The sequence below is a fragment of the Balaenoptera musculus genome, chromosome 1, assembly GCF_009873245.2.
Source record: "Balaenoptera musculus isolate JJ_BM4_2016_0621 chromosome 1, mBalMus1.pri.v3, whole genome shotgun sequence".
NCBI classification, from domain to species: domain Eukaryota; kingdom Metazoa; phylum Chordata; class Mammalia; order Artiodactyla; family Balaenopteridae; genus Balaenoptera; species Balaenoptera musculus.
Window position 1 is genome coordinate 44579091 of NC_045785.1, and position 17791 is coordinate 44596881.

Below are 17791 nucleotides of genomic sequence, written 5' to 3' on the forward strand. Positions count from 1 at the left end.
GATTCCAAAAGCTTTTTTCGGTTTCTCTTTTTCTCCAGTTCAGTTTCTATCTTGTTCCAAAACAGGAGAAGGGTGTGGCTTCGGAGCTCGGTTTCCTGCCGCCTAGAAAGCAGAAGAGAGACCAACAGAGCCGGGAAGAGACCGCCGTGCTAGTCCTGCAGTGGGCTGGACCCTCTGAGCCTCGGTGGGCCTGTGGGCGGGCCCATCTGTGGGCGGGCCCATCTGTGGGCGGGCCCATCTGTGGGCGGGCCCATCTGTGGGCGGGCCCATCTGTGGGCGGGCCCTTCCGTGGGCGGGCCCTTCCGTGGGCGGGCCCTTCCGTGGGCGGGGTCAGAAGGCCGGAAGTTGTTCCGCGGACGGGCGCAAACTGAACGCGAGTCCCTGACGGGCACTGAGGGCGGCGGCCTGGTATTTGTAACCAGAACTCCGCATTCTCCGCGTTCTCGCTGCTGCCGCCTCCCGGGACGATGGTGGCCGGCCTACTGCTGCGCGCCTGGCCCCGGGGCCTTGCCTTTGGCCCGGGAGCCCCCAGTCGGCTCCTGAGCACAGGCTTCGACCCAGGCCAGTATCTGCAGCTGAGCATCGTGCCCACTATGCACTACCAGGACAGTCTGCCCAGGTGAGCCCGGCCTCCCGGCCCCCGCCGTCCACACGAGCTGGGGTTCGGCCCCAGCCTCTCTCCAGTCACTCACGCCTATTCTACTGAACCCTCTTCCGCTTCCAAAGTTTTACCTGGGACGCTGCCGCATTCTCCAATCTGAAAATCCTGTGACTTTCAGGATCTCATGGCACTGGAACATCAGAATGCCCAAATTCTCTTCCAGAATCCCCCGCTCCCCCACAGGCATTATTCTCTCAGATTTTCTCTCTTGAACTCTTCTCCAACTCCTCCAAAAAACCGACTTCCAATCAAATATCTAATTGTCCCTCACATTTCTCCCTGAAAAATGTCCAACCTGCATATCGCCAACACTACCCTTAGCCCTCCAACTAGGTTGTCTTCCCGCATTCCTGCACAGAATATGGATGGGTCAATTCCTGATATATAATAGTTCCTCTCCCTCAATTTCTCCCAGCACGCCACCTTTTTATGCCTGTTACTCATAACCCTCAGCCCCACTCCCCATGCCTCCAGTCCTCTTGTATTTTAGCACGCTGTCCTCCCCCAAGCAGATTCAAGTATTCATCTTACCCTCCAAGTCCTCAGCATTCTAAGTCCAGTCTTCACCTGGAAACCTTTCACCCCTACCAAACCTTCCTCTACACTACCCCCACCCTCCTCCCTAACCCACATTACCCCCTGCAACTTCAGCCCACCCTCACAGAATTCTAGGCAGCACCCTCAGTACTCCTCCCCAAATCTTACCTTATTCACATTAGATACAGAGCCCACCCAAATTCTGTGCCTCCTCACCATAGCTACTCCCCCCCACTCCACCGCTTCTAAAACACTTCTCCCAGAATCTACTTCCCCTGTGAAACACAGCTCCCATACATCTTCCTCTCTCCTTCCCTCATCCGGTGTTTTCTTTAATTCAGCTTCCAGTTTGCCCAGTCTTTGAACTCCCAGCCTTACTCTAAGCTGCCAGGTCTCCTCCAATATTAGAAATGTCCCTAAATTCCTTCACCCCCTAAAACCAAACTTTAACTTCTCTACCTACTCACCAGATAGTTCCTGGTGCCAATTTCCAAATTTGTTTCAAAGAGCCTTTTTACTTCCTTTCTCCCCAAACTGCCATCAGGGATCTCCCTCCCAGTCCAGGGGCTGGAGACCCTACCCCATGAACAGAACAAAGATTGTCACAGGCATCAACCCCAACTACTAGGTTGCTGTTTTTCTCTACAGCCGGGAACCCCTTAACCCATTGTCATCACTGCCCACCCCCATCCTCTCAGGAGTATCATCTGAGGGATTCTTGTGAAATTACAGTGTGCAAACATCTAAAACAAGTTAAAATGAGATTATCTAGCCCCAATCCTACTGTTTAAATTTGGCAGGAGGATGGGGAAGAGAAAGAAAAAGTCTCTGTGCCTGTGAGATACGCCTTGACCTCCTGACTATGAGCTGAGCCAGTATGTGGGGGAAAGGTGAGGAATGACAGAGCCTATTTTCACTTGCCAAGCCCAGCAACAGATGGCCTTTAACTTTCAGACAGCCCCAGGCCCCACCCAGGTGTAAGATCAGAGGGGTTTTCTCCATTTTCAAATTGGAAAGCTGGGAAGAATATTAAGAATATCAAGGAATATCAAGATCATTTCCTCCAATCCACAGCACAGATATCTTGGAGCTACAAACAGTAGCGCTCATCACCTGTGTATAACTTTAAATGATGACTCCCTCCCCAGGCCTCCACCACCTCACCTGTGAGTTGGAAGTTAGATAAGATGAGATTCCTTTTATCTGAGATTCTGGAGAGGTAAAATGAATTGTCTTTCACACTCGTTTTGATGTCACACTTGGTGAAAAGCCCTGGCTTTGAAGTCTGGTAGAACTTAGTTTCAGATTCCGGATCTGATACTCTTTCTGTATAGCTTCAGGCAATTCAGTCAACCTCTTTGAGCCCTAGTTCTTACCTGTAAGGTAGGAACAGAACACACAATTCATAGGACTATTGTGAGGCTAGAGTGAGGTAAGATGCCAAAATAGGGAACTGTCCTTATTAGTTGGCATGGGAAGGACTAGTCCCTTAGTATTAAGTGGTCCAATTGGATCTCCCTTCCTCCTTCCCTCTTCCTTTTCCTGTTATATCACTGCCTTTTAATCAAGTGGCTTTGGACTTGCTTTCCTCTAGGAAGCTTTGCACTATCATTTGCTTGGTGTTTTTTTTTTTTTTTAACTTTTGGGTTTATTTATTTATTTATTTATGGCTGTGTTGGGTCTTCATTTCTGTGTGAGGGCTTTCTCTAGTTGCGGCAAGTGGGGGCCACTCTTCATCGCGGTGCGCGGGCCTGTCATTATCGCGGCCTCTCTTGTTGTGGAGCACAGGCTCCAGACGCTCAGGCTCAGTAATTGTGGCTCACGGGCCTAGTTGCTTCGTGGCATGTGGGATCTTCCCAGACCAGGGCTCGAACCCGTGTCCCCTGCATTGGCAGGCAGATTCTCAACCACTGCGCCACCAGGGAAGCCCCCATTTGCTTGGTTTTTAGGTGTTACGTTTTAATCTTTGCTCTTTTTCAGTGTAGTCAAATATACAAAACATAAAATTTACCATTTTAACTATTTTTAGGTGTACAGTTCAGTTAGGTGTTTTTTTTAGGGTTCTATTTATACACACTGAGCAGTTAATCTCAGAATATAAAACTGCAAGTCCAAAGGAGAGAAAGGGTGGAACAACCTGACCTACACATTCACATTATTAATTTGATAAACATTTATTAATAGGGATTTGGAGACCAGTCAGTCATGGTGAGGAGCTTACTGTATAGTGGGGGAGATTTAACAGGTAAACAGTTATGATATAATGGATAAGTGGCAAGCAGCATCTCATGGTGGTTACAATCATGAGATAGGAGTCAGATTTGATTTTTTTTTAAATTAATTAATTAATTTATTTTTGGCTGTGTTGGGTCTTCGTTGCTGCATGCGGGCTTTCTCTAGTTGTGGCGAGCGGGGACTACTCTTCGTTGCAGTGCGCGGGCTTCTCATCGCAGTGGCTTCTCTTGTTGCGGAGCACAGGTTCTAGGCATGCGGGCTTCAGTAGTTGTGGCACGTGGCCTCAGTAGTTGTGGCTCACGGGCTCTAGAGCTCAGGCTCAGTAGTTGTGTCGCACGGGCTTAGTTGCTCTGCAGCTTGTGGGATCTTCCCGGACCAGGGCTCGAACCCATGTCCCCTGCATTGGCAGGCAGATTCTTAACCACTGCACCACCAGGGAAGTCCCAAAGCATGGAGTCTTAACCACTGGACTGCCAGGGAAGTTCCTCTGACCATTTTTTAAATCAGGTTGTTTATTTGACGTTGAATTGTATGAGCTGTTTATATATTTTGGACATTAGCCTCTTATTAGTCAAATCATTTGCAAATATTTTCTCCTATTCAGTAGGTTGTCTTTTTTTTTTTTTTTGGATGGTTTCCTTTGCTTTGCAAAATCTTTTAAATTTGATTAGGTCCCATTTGTTTTTGTTTTGTTTTGTTTTGTTTTTGCTTTTGTTTCCTTTGCCTTTAGGAGACAGATCAAAAAAAATATTGCTGTGATTCATGTCAAAGAGTGTTCTGCTGATGTTTTCTTTTAGGAGTTTTATGGTTTCCAGTCTTACATTTAGCTCTGTAATCCATTTTGAGTTTATTTTTGTGTATGGTTTGATAAAATATTCTAATTTCACTCTCTTACACGTAGCTGTTCCATTTTCTCAGCACCACTTAATGAAGAGACTGTTTTTTCTCTATTGTATATTCTTTTTTTTTCTTTTTTTCTTTTTTTTTAAAATTTATTTATTTATTTTTGGCTGTGTTGGGTCTTCATTTCTGTGCCAGGGCTTTCTCTAGTTGCGGCAAGTGGGGCCACTCTTCATCGCGGTGCGCCGGCCTCTCACCATCGCGGCCTCTCTTGTTGGCGGAGCACAGGCTCCAGACGCACAGGCTCAGTAGTTGTGGCTCACGGGCCCAGTTGCTCCGCGGCATGTGGGATCTTCCCAGGCCAGGGCTCGAACCCGTGTCCCCTGCATTGGCAGGCAGATTCTCAACCACTGCGCCACCAGGGAAGCCCCTCTATTGTATATTCTTGCCTTCTTTGTCATAGATAAATTGACCATAAGTGTGTGGTTTTATTTCTGGGCTCTCTATTATGTTCCATTGATCTATGTGTCTGTTTTTGTTCCAGTACCATAGTGTTTTGATTATGCTAGCTTTGTAGTATGATCTGAAGTCCGGGAATGTGATATCTCCAGCTCTCTTCTTTCTCAAGATTGTTTTGGCTATTTGGGGGTCTTTTGTGTTTCCATACAAATTTTAAAATTATTTGTTCTAGTTCTGTGAAAAATGACATTGGTATTTTGATAGGGATTGCATTGAATCTGTAGATTGCTTTGGGTAGTATGGTCATTTTAATGATATTAATTCTTCCAATCCATTAACAAGGTATATCTTTCCATCTGTTTGTGTCATCTTCGATTTCTTTCTTCAGTGTCTTATAGGTCTTTTACCTCTTTAGTTAGATTTATTCCTAGGTATTCATTTTGATACGATTGTAAATGGGCTTGTTTCCTTAGTTTCTCCTCCTGATAGTTCATTGTTAGCATGTAGAATGCAACAGATTTCTGTATATCAATTTTGTGTCCTGCAACTTTACTGAATTCATTGATGAGCTCTAGTAGTTTTTTAATAGTGTCTTTAGGATTTTCTATGATGTAGTATCATGTCATCTGCAAACTCTGACAGTTTTGCTTCTTCCTTTTCAATTTGGATTCCTTTTATTTCTTTTTCTTGTCTGGTTGTTGTGGCTAGGACTTCCAATAGCATGTTGATTAAAGGGACAAGAGTGGAATTCCTTGTCTGGTTCCTAATCTTAGAGGAAATGCTATCAGCTTTTCGTCATTGAGTATGTGTTAGCTCTGGAGTTATCATATGTGGCCTTTATTATGCTGATGTATTATTATTATTATTATTATTATTATTATTATTTCTTGTAGTTGATTTCTAGTCTCACAGCATTGTGGCTGGAAAAGATGCTTGATATGATTTCAGTTTTCTTAAATTTTCTGAGGCTTGTTTCGTGGCCTAGCTTGTTTTGAGGCTTGTTCTGTGACCTGTCCTGAAGAATGTTCCATGTGCACTTGGAACAGTGTATTCTACTGTTTTGGGATAGAAGGTTTTTTATGTATCTATTAGGTTCTCTGGTCTAACGTGTAATTTAAGGCCAATGTTTCCTTATAGATTTTTTGTCTTGATGATCTGTACATTGATGTAAGTGGGGTGTTAAACTCCCCTACTGTTATTGTGTTACTGTCAATTTCTTCATTTAGGTCTGTTAATATTTGCTTTATGTATTGAGGTGCTCCTATGTTGGGTGCATATGTATTTAAAATTATTATACCTTCTTCTTGGATTGATCCTTTGATCATTATGTAGTATCCTTCTTTGTCTCTTGTAACCGTCTTTGTCTTAAAGTCTATTTTGTCTAATATAAGTATTGCTACCCCGGCTTTCTTTTGATTTCCATTAGTATAGGATATCTTTTCCCATCCCCTCAAATCAGTGTGTGTCTTTAGATCTGAAATGAATCTCTTGTAGGCAGCTTATATATGGGTCTTGTTTTTGTATCCATTCAGCCACTCTATGTCTTTGAATGGAGCATTTAGTCCATTTACACTTAAAGCAATTATTGATATATATATTCTTTTTTTAATATAAATTTATTTATTTATCTATTTTTGGCTGTGTTGGGTTTTCGTTGCTGTGCACGGGCTTTCTCTAGTTGTCTCAAGCAAGGGCTACTCTTTGTTGTGGTTCACAGGCTTCTCATTGCGGTGGCTTCTCTTGTTGTGGAGCATGGCCTCTAGGCGCACGGGCTTCAGTAGTTGTGGCACTCAGGCTCAGTAGTTGTGGCTCGCAGGCTCTAGAGCGCAGGCTCAGTAGTTGTGGCGCATGGGCTTAGTTGCTCCATGGCATGTGGGATCTTCCCGGACCAGGGCTCAAACCCGTGTCCCCTGCATTGGCAGGCGGATTCTTAACCGCTGAGCCACCAGGGAAGTCCCGATATGTATATTCTTATTGCCATTTTGTTCATTGTTTTGAGATTGTTTTTGTAGTTCTTTTTTGTTCCTTTATTAGTTTTGTTCTCTTCTCTTGTGATTTGGTGACAATCTTTAGTCTTACCTTTGGGTTCCTTTCTCTTTTTTGTGCGTGTTATCAATTATAGATTTTTGGTTTATGGTTACCGTGAGATTTAAATATAGCCATCTGTGTATATACATGATTGGTTTTAGTTGCTGATTTCTTAATGTCAAATGCATTTTAACAACCCTGCATTTGTACTCTGCTTCTATATCATGATGACGGTTTTTGACATCATATTTTAGATCTAATTGTTTTGTGTATCCCTTAACTGCATATTGTGGATATAGATGATTTTACCACTTTTTTCTTTTAACCTTCCTACTAGCTTTGTATGTGGTTGATGATCTAACCTTTTTGTATATTTGCCTTTACTGGTGAGCTTTTTCCTTTTCTAATCTTCATGTTTCTAGTTATGACCTTTTCTTTTTTGCTTAGAGAAGTCCCTTTAACATTTCTTGCAAAGCTGGTTTGGTGGTGCTGAACTCTTTTAGGTTTTGCTTGTTTGAAAAACTTTTGATCTCTCCATCAAATCTGAATGAGAACCTTGCTGGGTAGAGTATTCTTGGTTGTAGGTTTTTCTTTTTTATCACTTTAAATATATCATGCCACGCCTTTCTGGCCTGCAGAGTCTCCTGAAAAGTCAGCTGATAACCTCATGGGAATTCCCTTGTAAGTAACTTGTTGCTTTTCCCTTGCTGCTTTTAATATTTTCTCTTTATGCTTAATTTTTACCATTTAATTACAATGTGCCTTGATGTGTTCCTCTTTGGGTTCATCCTGTATGGGACTCTCTGTGCTTCCTGGACTTGGATGTCTGTTTTCTTTCACATGTTAGGGACGTTTTCAGCTATTATGTTTTCAAATATGTTCTCTGCCCCTTTCTCTCTCTCTTCTCCTTCTGGGACCCCTATAATGTGAATATTAGTACAGTTGATATCATCCCAGAGGTCCCTTAAACCATCCTCATTTCTTTTCATTCTGTTTTCTTTTTTTTGTTCAGCATGAGTGATTTCCACTACCCTGTCTTCTAGCTCATTTGATCTGTTCCTCTGTATCATTTAGCCTACTGTTGATTCCTTCTAGTGTATTTTTCATTTCAGTTAGTGTATTCTTCATCTCTGTTTGATTGTTCTTCATATTTTCTAAGTCTTTGTTAAAAACTTCTAACTTCTTGCTTTGTGTATCCATTCTTCTCCTGAGTTCTATGATCGTCTTTTTTTTTTTTTTTTTTTTAGTTAATTTATCTATTTAATTTTGGCTGTGTTGGGTCTTCGTTTCTGTGCGAGAGCTTTCTCTACTTGCGGCAAGCGGGGGCCACTCTTAATCGCGGTGCGCGGGCCTCTCATTGTTGCAGCCTCTCTTGTTGCGGAGCACAAGCTCCAGACGCGCAGGCTCAGTAGTTGTGGCTCACGGGCCTAGTTGCTCCGTGGCATGTGGGATCTTCCCAGACCAGGGCTTGAACCCATGTCCCCTGCATTAGCAGGCAGATTCTCAACCACTGCGCCACCAGGGAAGCCCTATGATCGTCTTTACAGTCATTACCCTGAACTCTTTCTCAGGTAGATTGCCTATCTCCACTTCACTTAATTCTTCTTCTGGGGTTTTATTTTGTTCCTTCATTTGGAACATGTTCCTTCGTCACTTCATTTTGCCTAACTTGCTGTTTTTATCTCTGTGTATCTGGTAGGTTGGTTATGTTTCCCAATCTTGGAGAAGTGGCCTTTTGTAAGAGATGTCCTATGCGTCCCAGTATTGCTGGGCAGGGTCACAAGGTGGTTGGCTGCAGAGCTCCGGCAGTCCCAGGGCTAGTGCTGGCTCACTGGTGGGCAGAGTCAATTCCTGGGGTCTGGCTGCAGGGCCCGGGGGGCCCAGAGGTTCCGGATCTGGTGTTGGACTGCTGGTGGATGGGGCTGGCTCCTGACACAGCTGGCTGTGGGGTCAAGGGTGTCCCGAAGTTTGTGTTGGCCTGCTGGTGGGTGAGGCCAGGGCCCAACCAGTCCCAGGGCAGGTGCTGCTGGCCTGCTGGAGTCTGAGGTGGGTCCTCCAGCTGAGGGGCTGTTGTTGCCCTGGGGCTGGTGTCCACCAGCTAGTGGGTAGGCTGGTCCTGAGGCTAGAGCAGGCTTACTGGTGGGCAGGTCAGGGATTTGAGGGCTGGTGCCTGCTCACTGGTGGGTGCATCTGGGTCCTGTGGTCTCTGGCTGCAGGGCCCTGGGGGTCCTGGGTCTAGTGCCTGTGCACTGGTAAAATTCATACTTTTAAAGTGTACAGTTCCATGGGGGAGGGTTATATAATCACAGAGTTGTGCAGCTATCACCACTATCTAAGTCATCACCTCTCCCCGTCATTAGTAGTCATTCCCCATCCCCCCAACACCCTTGGTAACCACCAGTCTACTTTCTGAAAAGTGACTTGTTTAAAATTTGAACTCGGGTTTGTTTGGCTTCAAGGCTTAGGCTTTTCCAGCATAGCATACTGTCCCTAAACAAAGAACGAATCCACAGTTGACAGGATTATGCTCCCTTGCATACCTTCAGTTTTCTTCCTCGTTGCCTGCTTGGAAGAGCCTCTGTAAGTGTCAGAGTTGATACTGTCAGAGCAGGGGGGATCACCGATGGAGTATCCAGTCAGAAGAGGGCAGAGGAGCCAGTCTTGAGAAAACTGGCACTTTTAGGGCAAGAGGACATAATGGAGGAAAAGAGAATCAGAAGAAGATGTCAAAACCAACAGGATGGGAGAAGAGAATCTCTAACTCCATCTTCTGCATCCTTAAAGGATCTCATGGTCTGCAGTCTGATGGGGAAGAGAGACATAAATACATAAATGCCACTAAAAATGATAGAGAAGAATATAGGGTCCTGGGGTGCGTAGGGGGGTAAAGGAAGGTAATCAACTAATTCATTTAACACACATTGAGTACCTGTTCTGTGCCAGCCCATGTGCCAGTGGAGGTGAGAAAAGGGGATTCAGAGGAAGAATCCTAATGAGTGGTGAGCTCCCCTCTCTATACATCACCATAATCATGCGAGCCAACTCTGTGCATTTCTTCCCAGCTCCACATTCGGTGACATCATGTTGGTAGCTTGAACTTGGCCATGGTGGGAGATTTACAGAAATTGGTAAATGCTACAAATCAGGGCTTCACCCCCCTACCCACCAGAGAGCTGGTTTACTAACCCAGCATTCCTTGGAGTGGATAACAGAGGAGGATGGGGAGAAGGTGGTACAATTAGATTTGAGAGGAAAGAAACTTGTTTGATGTTGATGGCAGGTTGTGGAGGTTAGGAGGGTGTTGGTCCTTCCTAGAAGTTGGGGAGTGGCTTTCTTTGAGGAGAAATCTGAAGGCAAGTGGTATTTACAGAATAGTCAGATTTTGAGAAAGGTGAGGAGGTAGAAGAAGTTCTGGAGAAGAAGTTATAGAATATAGGGTAGTTTATTCGGAATGGAATGGGAGTGGCTTTCTTTGAGGAGAAATCTGAAGGCAAGTGGTATTTACAGAATAGTCAGATCTTGAGAAAGGTGAGGAGGTAGAAGAAGTTCTGGAGAAGAAGTTATAAAATATAGGGTAGTTTATTCAGAATGGAATGGGGGTTCTGCAAGATAGAGTGGAGGTGGCTAGTGAAGAATAATAGCTATGTTATTAAACTGGATGTTGCTGAGTGGGTCGAAGGGAATGGTTGGGGACAGGGTTTGTGCCTAAGGTGGGAGGTGTCAAAAGAGGAGGGAAGCAGGAAACTAGGAGGGAAATGAAAAGGAGATGGAAAGAGCTGTCTATAGATATCAATAGGTATCTGGGTTCTACAAATACACATTCCATATGTGCTATATGTTTAGTGCCTACTATATGTCAGGTACCTTGTTAAGTTCTTTATATATTTGTTTCATTTAATCCTCATAATGGTCCAGTGAGCTAATATTTAACACATGGAAGAAGAAGGGCTGGAGAGGTAAGAAATTTTCCCAAGATCACCTAGATAGTAAGTGACAGAATCCTGGATGCAAACTCTGAGTTATCTGTGAGAGTCCAAAGGCTGTGAACCTAACCTCTCCATATACCAGCTGTGCTGGTGATAGACTTGTGCTGGGTGGGGCTGGAACTTGGCAGGATTTCAGATCTCTCTGTGAGGCAGTTCTTCTCTCCAACTTCCTGTGAGGCAGGAAATGGAGTCTGAGGGACATGAAGTAATTTGCCATCTATAACCGTATCAGAGAGATTAAGTGACAGAGCTGGGACTTAAGCCTAGGTCCGATTCTAAATCTCCTTGTCTTTTCACCGTCAGTAGTTCTTATACTTTTAGATTTCACAGATCAGTAAAATTATAGGGGAAAATACTGTTATCAACATTATTTCTTAAAAAAAAAAAGACCTTTAATGACTCTCACCCAAAAAGGGGGGATGGGACAATCTCAGAATTAAGAACAGACTTTTCATGTAAGCAAATTTAGCTTTGTGAAAAGCTCACTGTACTATCCATGTTTGTTTTATTTCCTTGTGAACCAGTAACTTCACAACTATGGCCATCTTCTGCTAGTATCAGATAATCCAGTGATATGGACAATGTTGTTATTTGACATTTACATTGAGGGTATTTTATAGAAGGCAAAAATATAGACTTGGTAAGTTTAGCATATTCATTAAGTGATCTTTGATAATTTTTATAGAAAACAGGTGACTTTGTATCCATGATAAAAATTTTTTTGTAGAATCTATACTGCCTTAATTTAGTTCCATTGAGAAAATTCAGTTTGTTGTACTAATAACTCCAAAATAAATCATCACTCTGAAAACTTACTTTACCCCACTAAAGTAAGTTCAGGCTAGAGTTAACACTCCAGAATCTTTTTAATAAGGACCGCTTTTATAAAACTGCCATTGCCTCTAATTTAGAATTGTTTAAAAAGAAGGTAAATTTTCCTTAATGTCCCTACTGTATCAAAACAAAGTCTTGAGAAAGGTAAGTAGGTAACTTTGTACTTAAGAGGTAGCTGAGGGCTTCCCTGGTGGCACAGTGGTTGAGAATCTGCCTGCCAACGCAGGGGACACGGGTTCGAGCCCTGGTCTGGGAAGATCCCACATGCCACGGAGCAACTAGGCCCGTGAGCCACAACTACTGAGCCTGCGCGTCTGGAGCCTGTGCTCCACAACAAGAGAGGCCGCGATAGTGAGAGGCCCGCGCACCGCGATGAAGAGTGGCCCCCCTCCTCGCTGCAACTGGAGAAAGCCCTCACACAAAAACGAAGACCCAACACAGCCAAAAATAAATAAATAAATAAATAAATAAATAAATAAAATAAAATAATAATAATAATTAAAAAAAAAAAAAAGAGGTAGCTGAGGTAGTGTTGGGGATTTTCTGCATAAGTCCATGTAAGGGGACCTACAGTGTTAAAGTGTTGTGAATGGTTACTCAGTGCAGCCTAAGTCCATGATGGCTGTAAATTCAGATTTATTTTTTGACATTGTATTTTGGATAAACATGCATTGAAAAATAAACTGAAGAACTACAGTGTATCTTATAGTAAGGTCTTAAACTGTGTTTTATGGATAACTTTTCAGTTTTCCTAAATGGCTGCTATATTTAGATATTTTGAATGTATCAGTGTTAATTTTGAGTTGGCAGAGGTAACCTAACAAACTTGGATTAAGTTTTGGTACTAGGGGATATATCTTTCAATAAAATTATTAACATGAAAAAAAAAAAGTATGCCTCACGACATAGCCCTGGTGTTTTCATTTCACTGTGGACCTGTAACTTCATTGCCATAGCTGTCATTGGGAATCCACCAGTAGAGAATAATGAGTAAGTAAACATGGAGGAAGATTTGGTTCTTCCTCACAGGACTCCTGTTGAGCTGGGCATGGCTTGATGGTCGATCCCATGGTTGGCTGGCCCATTGGACAGACCTGTGTTTCCCTTTTGTATGATTCTCTGTCATAAAATACACTAGAAAATTTAAAAATAAAAGTTTTTTTTTCATCTTGGGAGAGAAAAAGACAGTCGTTCAAACTAAGGGTAGAAATAAAATCAGTGCCAGTATAGGGTTAACACAGGTATTATAACTGTGACAGGAAACAGGAATTTTGGGGCAGCTTCTGCTTCCCCATTTTGAATCTGTTAGTATGTTTACTAATTCAGCTTATGAAATTCATCATTAATACGTCAAAAAGTTATTATTTTACTTAAAAAGAGCTACCAATGATACTTAAATTCATCTATTCTCATTTGTAAGTGGCTTCCTTTTGTTGTTTTTTTTTGGAAAGAAGTTAATTATCCAGTAATTATTGGTTAGTTTGGGTTGGGAAGCTAGTTAACCTCTTCCACAGATTGTCACCCTTACACTTGACCTTACTTTCTTCCCAGGCTGCCTGTTCCCAAACTTGAAGACACCATTAGGAGATACCTCAGTGCGCAGAAACCTCTCTTGGATGATGGCCAGTTCAGGTAAAAGCTGAGAACCCTGAATGGCCATGGATGGGTGGCTCAGGGGAGGCTGGCAAGTGCTGGTGAACCAAGCTTCAGGGAGTGTCTGTGATTTGATTGGGTCACCAGACACCTAGGACCTAGTCTTTACATTTGCAAGTTCAGGAAATAGATTTTCACTCATGAAGGGCTGACTAAGCCCTGAGGTGAGAGTCTCTTTAACTAGACTCAACAGGCAATGGTTTATAAGCCAGAATGCCAAATTTGTGCTGTCTTGGTGGGTGTTACCTGGTAGGCTAGCTGGTACCAGTCATTTACAGAGGGCATGTGCTCCTGGTAGGGAGGTTCATTAAGGAGAGCATGTGGCAGACCAGAAGTTTGCTTGGTGAGCATATGTACTGGGTTGGATAGTGTGCCCTCCAAATTCATTCCCTTTTGAGAACCTCATTATGTGAACTTATTTGGAAATAAGGTAGTTGCAGATGTAATTAATTAAGATGAGGTCATACTGGAGACAGCTGAGTCCTTAATCCAATATGATTGGTATACTTGTAAGAAGAGGAGAGACACAGAGACAGCCATGTGAGGACAGAGGCAGATTAGAGTGGATTAACAAGCCAAGGAATGCCAAGGATACCTGGTAACACCAGAAGCTAAGAGAAAGTCCTGGAACAGATTCTCCACTGGAGTCTTCAGAGAGAATATGGTCTTGTCAGCACCTTGATTCTGTACTTCTAGCATCCAGAACTGTGAGAGAATAAGTTTCTATTGTCTTAAGCCATCCAGTCTGTGGTACTTTGCTATGGCAGTCCTAGGAAACTAATTCAGTATGGAATTGGAAAACAATATTGGATATTGTCAAAAAGCGGATTCCATCAAGCTCTTGTATCCTGGTATAGTACTCTTTTTCCACAATGGGAATTTGTTGTGCAGATAACTGGCCTTCTCATTAGAATCACGGAGTCCTTCAATGGACAGTGATGGAAAAAAAAGTTGAACCATTCATAATGTAGTCCTCTGCTTTTAAATATTCCACATTAGTCACTTGAAGCTTCTCTTGACATGGTAATGATGTAATAGCTACCTGTTATTAAGTATTATGTTTCAAACTATCCTAAATCCTTAGCTCTATAAATATTTTAAAAACCATGTAAGGTGGTGTATTATCTCTATTTTACATATAGAGAAACTGAGACTGAGAGAGATCAAGTAACTTGTCCAAGGTTACACAGTTTGAAAGTAACAGAGCTAGAATTCAAACTTAGCTCTTCTTGGCTCCAAAGCTTATATCATTTTCTCCATGCCAAGCTGCCTCCCAGATTACACATTGTTTTATGAGATGTGGATTCATCTTCCTGATCAATCATTTTAAGATATCCTAGATTTATCTGTTTAGATTGATTCCTGTTCTTCTGACCAGAGGTACTTTCTGATCTCAGTCCCTGGTTCTAGGGATATGCTTTGGGGACCCAAAGTTCTGTGATGAGTTCTTGGCCATGAATCTAAAAATCATCTATTCTCCAGCCACATAGTACAGGGAGATCAGCTCAGTGCTCTGTGACCACTTAGAGGGGTGGGATAGGGAGGGTGGGAGGGAGATGCAAGAGGGAGGAGATACGGGGATATATGTATATGTATAGCTGATTCACTTTGTTATAAAAGCAGAAACTAACACACCATTGTAAAGTAATTATACTCCAATAAAGATGTTAAAAAATAATAATAATAAATAAATAAAAATCATCTATTCCCTGCCATGGTTTGATTCTATCTTTTCTTGAACATTTCAGGAAAACGGAACAGTTGTGTAAGAGTTTTGAAAATGGGATTGGAAAAGAACTGCACAAGCAGCTGGTCGCTCAGGACAAGCAGAATAAACATACGAGCTACATTTCAGGTGGGTAGGCAGGGCTGTGGGCTTGATATTTCCAGAGCCCTCCGTAATGGAAAGCAAGTCATCTTCTCTCCTGTTTTAATCTCACAGATATTTTTGGTGAGACCAGCACTGAAGTGTTATCTCATCCTCTCTCCCTGAGGTAAACATTAAGGTTGAGTGAGTTCATCCTCCACTGAGGTGCTGCCTGGAGTCCATGCTCAAGAGCAGTAGCTTGCCTGCTCTGTAGGTGGGATCAAGACAGAACCTAATCATTGGTTCTGTCTGTAAAGGATGCAGGATTTAGTCCTATGTCCTGTGTGTATCATTCTAGGTCCTTCACGGTCTGGCCCAACTGCCCGCTCCAGCCTCATCTCTTACCATCCTCCCTGACACACCCATGCTTCAGCAAAACTGAACAACTCCTTCCCTCAACCCATTACTCTTTCATTCTTCTGTGCCTTTATCCATGTTGTTCGCACCACCATTTTTTACCTGGCAAATTCTTCCTTTAAGACCCAGTTAGGGTGGTTATCAGAGGTTCGGGACAGGGGCTAGGCAAAATGGGAGATGGGGATCAAAAGGTACAAACTTCCAGTTATAAAATAAGTAAGTCCTGGGGATGTAATGTATAACCTGGTGACTATAGTTAATAATACTGTATTGTATAGTTGAAAGTTGCTGTGAGTACAGATTTTAAAGCTTCTCATAAGAAAAAAAATTTTGTAAGTATGTATGGTGATGGATGTCAGCTAGACTTATTGTGCTGAGCATTTTGCAAATATACAAATATATTTGTATATACAAATATCAAATCATTATGTTGTACACTTGAAACTAATATAATGTTATATGTCAATTACATCTCAATTAAGAAAAAAAAAAAAAGATCGGGTAGGATGATTTTTCTATGAAACCTTTCAGCCCTTCTTCCCATTCAGAGTTGGTTGCTTCCACCTCTGTTCCCACAGCACTTCTTTTAACTCAGTTTATATTTTTAATAAGGTTATACATGCATATAGTTTAAAGAATCAAATAGTTTTCTCAGGCTTGTTAGGAGAAATGGAAATTTCCTGACCTTGCCCTAATTTCTCACTTCTCATTTTCCCCCATTCTCTAAATTACTTACTCATATTAATGCATCTTTTGTAGTTTTAGGCATTATCTATTGATGTCTCACTGTAAAAGATTAGGATTTAGCAGTCTCTTATATCCTCACCACATTTCCATCCCCTCATTGTCACAGTATAGTTATTTGTAATTTTCGTTTGCTCAATACCTAGTGTTTACACTATTATAATCATGTAAACAGTATTGTCAGCTGAATTGTGTAGCACATTGGAATTTTTTTTCCTGTCCCATATGAACTTTGTTTTCTCTGAAGTTAATAATTATACTTTCTTTTGTTTTGCTTTCTATGTGCTTAATAATTTACCTGGGATTTTTTTTTTTTTAATTCTCATCTTCCTTCATAGTCTGTCTCGAATTTGCTTTTTGCTGGTTTGTTTTACCCTCTTTTCTTTCTTCAGATGTTTCATAATCCTTCTCTGTTGTCTTAGATCTGAATGAGATATTTAAAAGTTGTGGGAAGCTCTGTAGATGAGGGTGTGCTTGTCAGTCACAGCTTCATTGTAATGTGATCAGCTAAACCATTTCCTCGGGGTGCCCCTAATGTTGGTGTCTTTGGGTTAGACTCCCAGGGAAGGCTTTTCCAGTAAACTGCCAAAAGGTATTTTCCTGTTTGCTGCTGTTGTAGGAGTGGGATAAGGGAAGAAAGCTTGAGCTCTCATATGTGACTTATGTCCCCCAATTTTACTTTCTCCAGTGAATAAAACTTAAGTCTCCTATTGGAGTGGGGAGGGAATCTGGGGGGTGAGGTGGGGGTCTAATTAAACAGCCCTTCAACCAGATATATCTAGGCTGCTACTTCCTGAGCCCTCTGGGGGTTCTGCTGTGTAAATCATACTGTTTCTTGGCTTTCTCTGCTGCCAGGTTAGGGTTGGCTTCCTTGAATTGGCTAGAGAGCTTTCCAATTTCTAGTATTTGCTCTTTTCTCCTCTCTCATTCTCTTTGCCTTATTGGTTTCTGTCTCTTTAAAATTCTTTTACTGAAGGGATCAGAGGCATAAATTCATGTCTTCTTTTGCCAAATATGTCTTGCCCCCATTTTAGTGCTTTGCATTATGTTTTAATTCTATTTGTCTCCTTCATCAGAGTTCTTCTGAATTAAAGTCCATGCCCTATTCCTCTCTATATCCCCTGGGCCAGGGCCTGGCACAGCACTGATTCACAAGGAATGAAATGGAATGAATGGACCAACAAATGAATAATAGATAAATTCATGTCCATTAATCCTTTCCCAATATTTATATGTAAAAACTATTTCCTTGAATCAAAGATAGACTATATTTGATTAGGAAGTTCCTAATCCCACCAAGAACTTCCCTTGAAAACACATTTTCTGATAAGATACTGCCTCTGGAATTTTTACAAGCAAAACATCCACAGGAATACAGAGGGTTAGTTGGATTGGTTCACTCGCACTGATAGTTATTTCTAATTGCTTTTCAAGCATTTCCTAAAAGAGGGAGTGCAGTAATGTACATAGTACACAGAATGATGGTGAAGACTTTTTGCCATATTAGGGAGACAGTCAGGTGTGAATGTTGTCCCTGAAAGGAGATGAAGCACGAGAAACCTAAGCTGATGGGGTAGGAATTAACAACTA

At 42.2% G+C, this 17791-nt stretch overlaps 1 protein-coding gene across 3 annotated transcripts in view; it reads left to right on the forward strand.

Annotated features, from left to right (window-relative positions):
• The first annotated feature begins 332 nt into the window (after nt 1-332).
• The window catches only part of CPT2 (carnitine palmitoyltransferase 2), a 32940-nt gene continuing 15481 nt past the window's right edge, over nt 333-17791 (forward strand). Inside the window, exons 1-3 of one of the 3 annotated variants that reach the window (XM_036861645.1) lie at nt 333-619; nt 13132-13212; nt 14982-15088. In XM_036861645.1, coding sequence (XP_036717540.1) covers nt 468-619; nt 13132-13212; nt 14982-15088 — 340 coding nt within the window. In that variant the 5' untranslated portion in view covers nt 333-467. Of the gene's footprint in view, nt 620-13131; nt 13213-14981; nt 15089-15175; nt 15228-17791 lie in introns of those variants that run through there. The other 2 variants (XM_036861653.1, XM_036861659.1) reach the window with 2 other exon arrangements.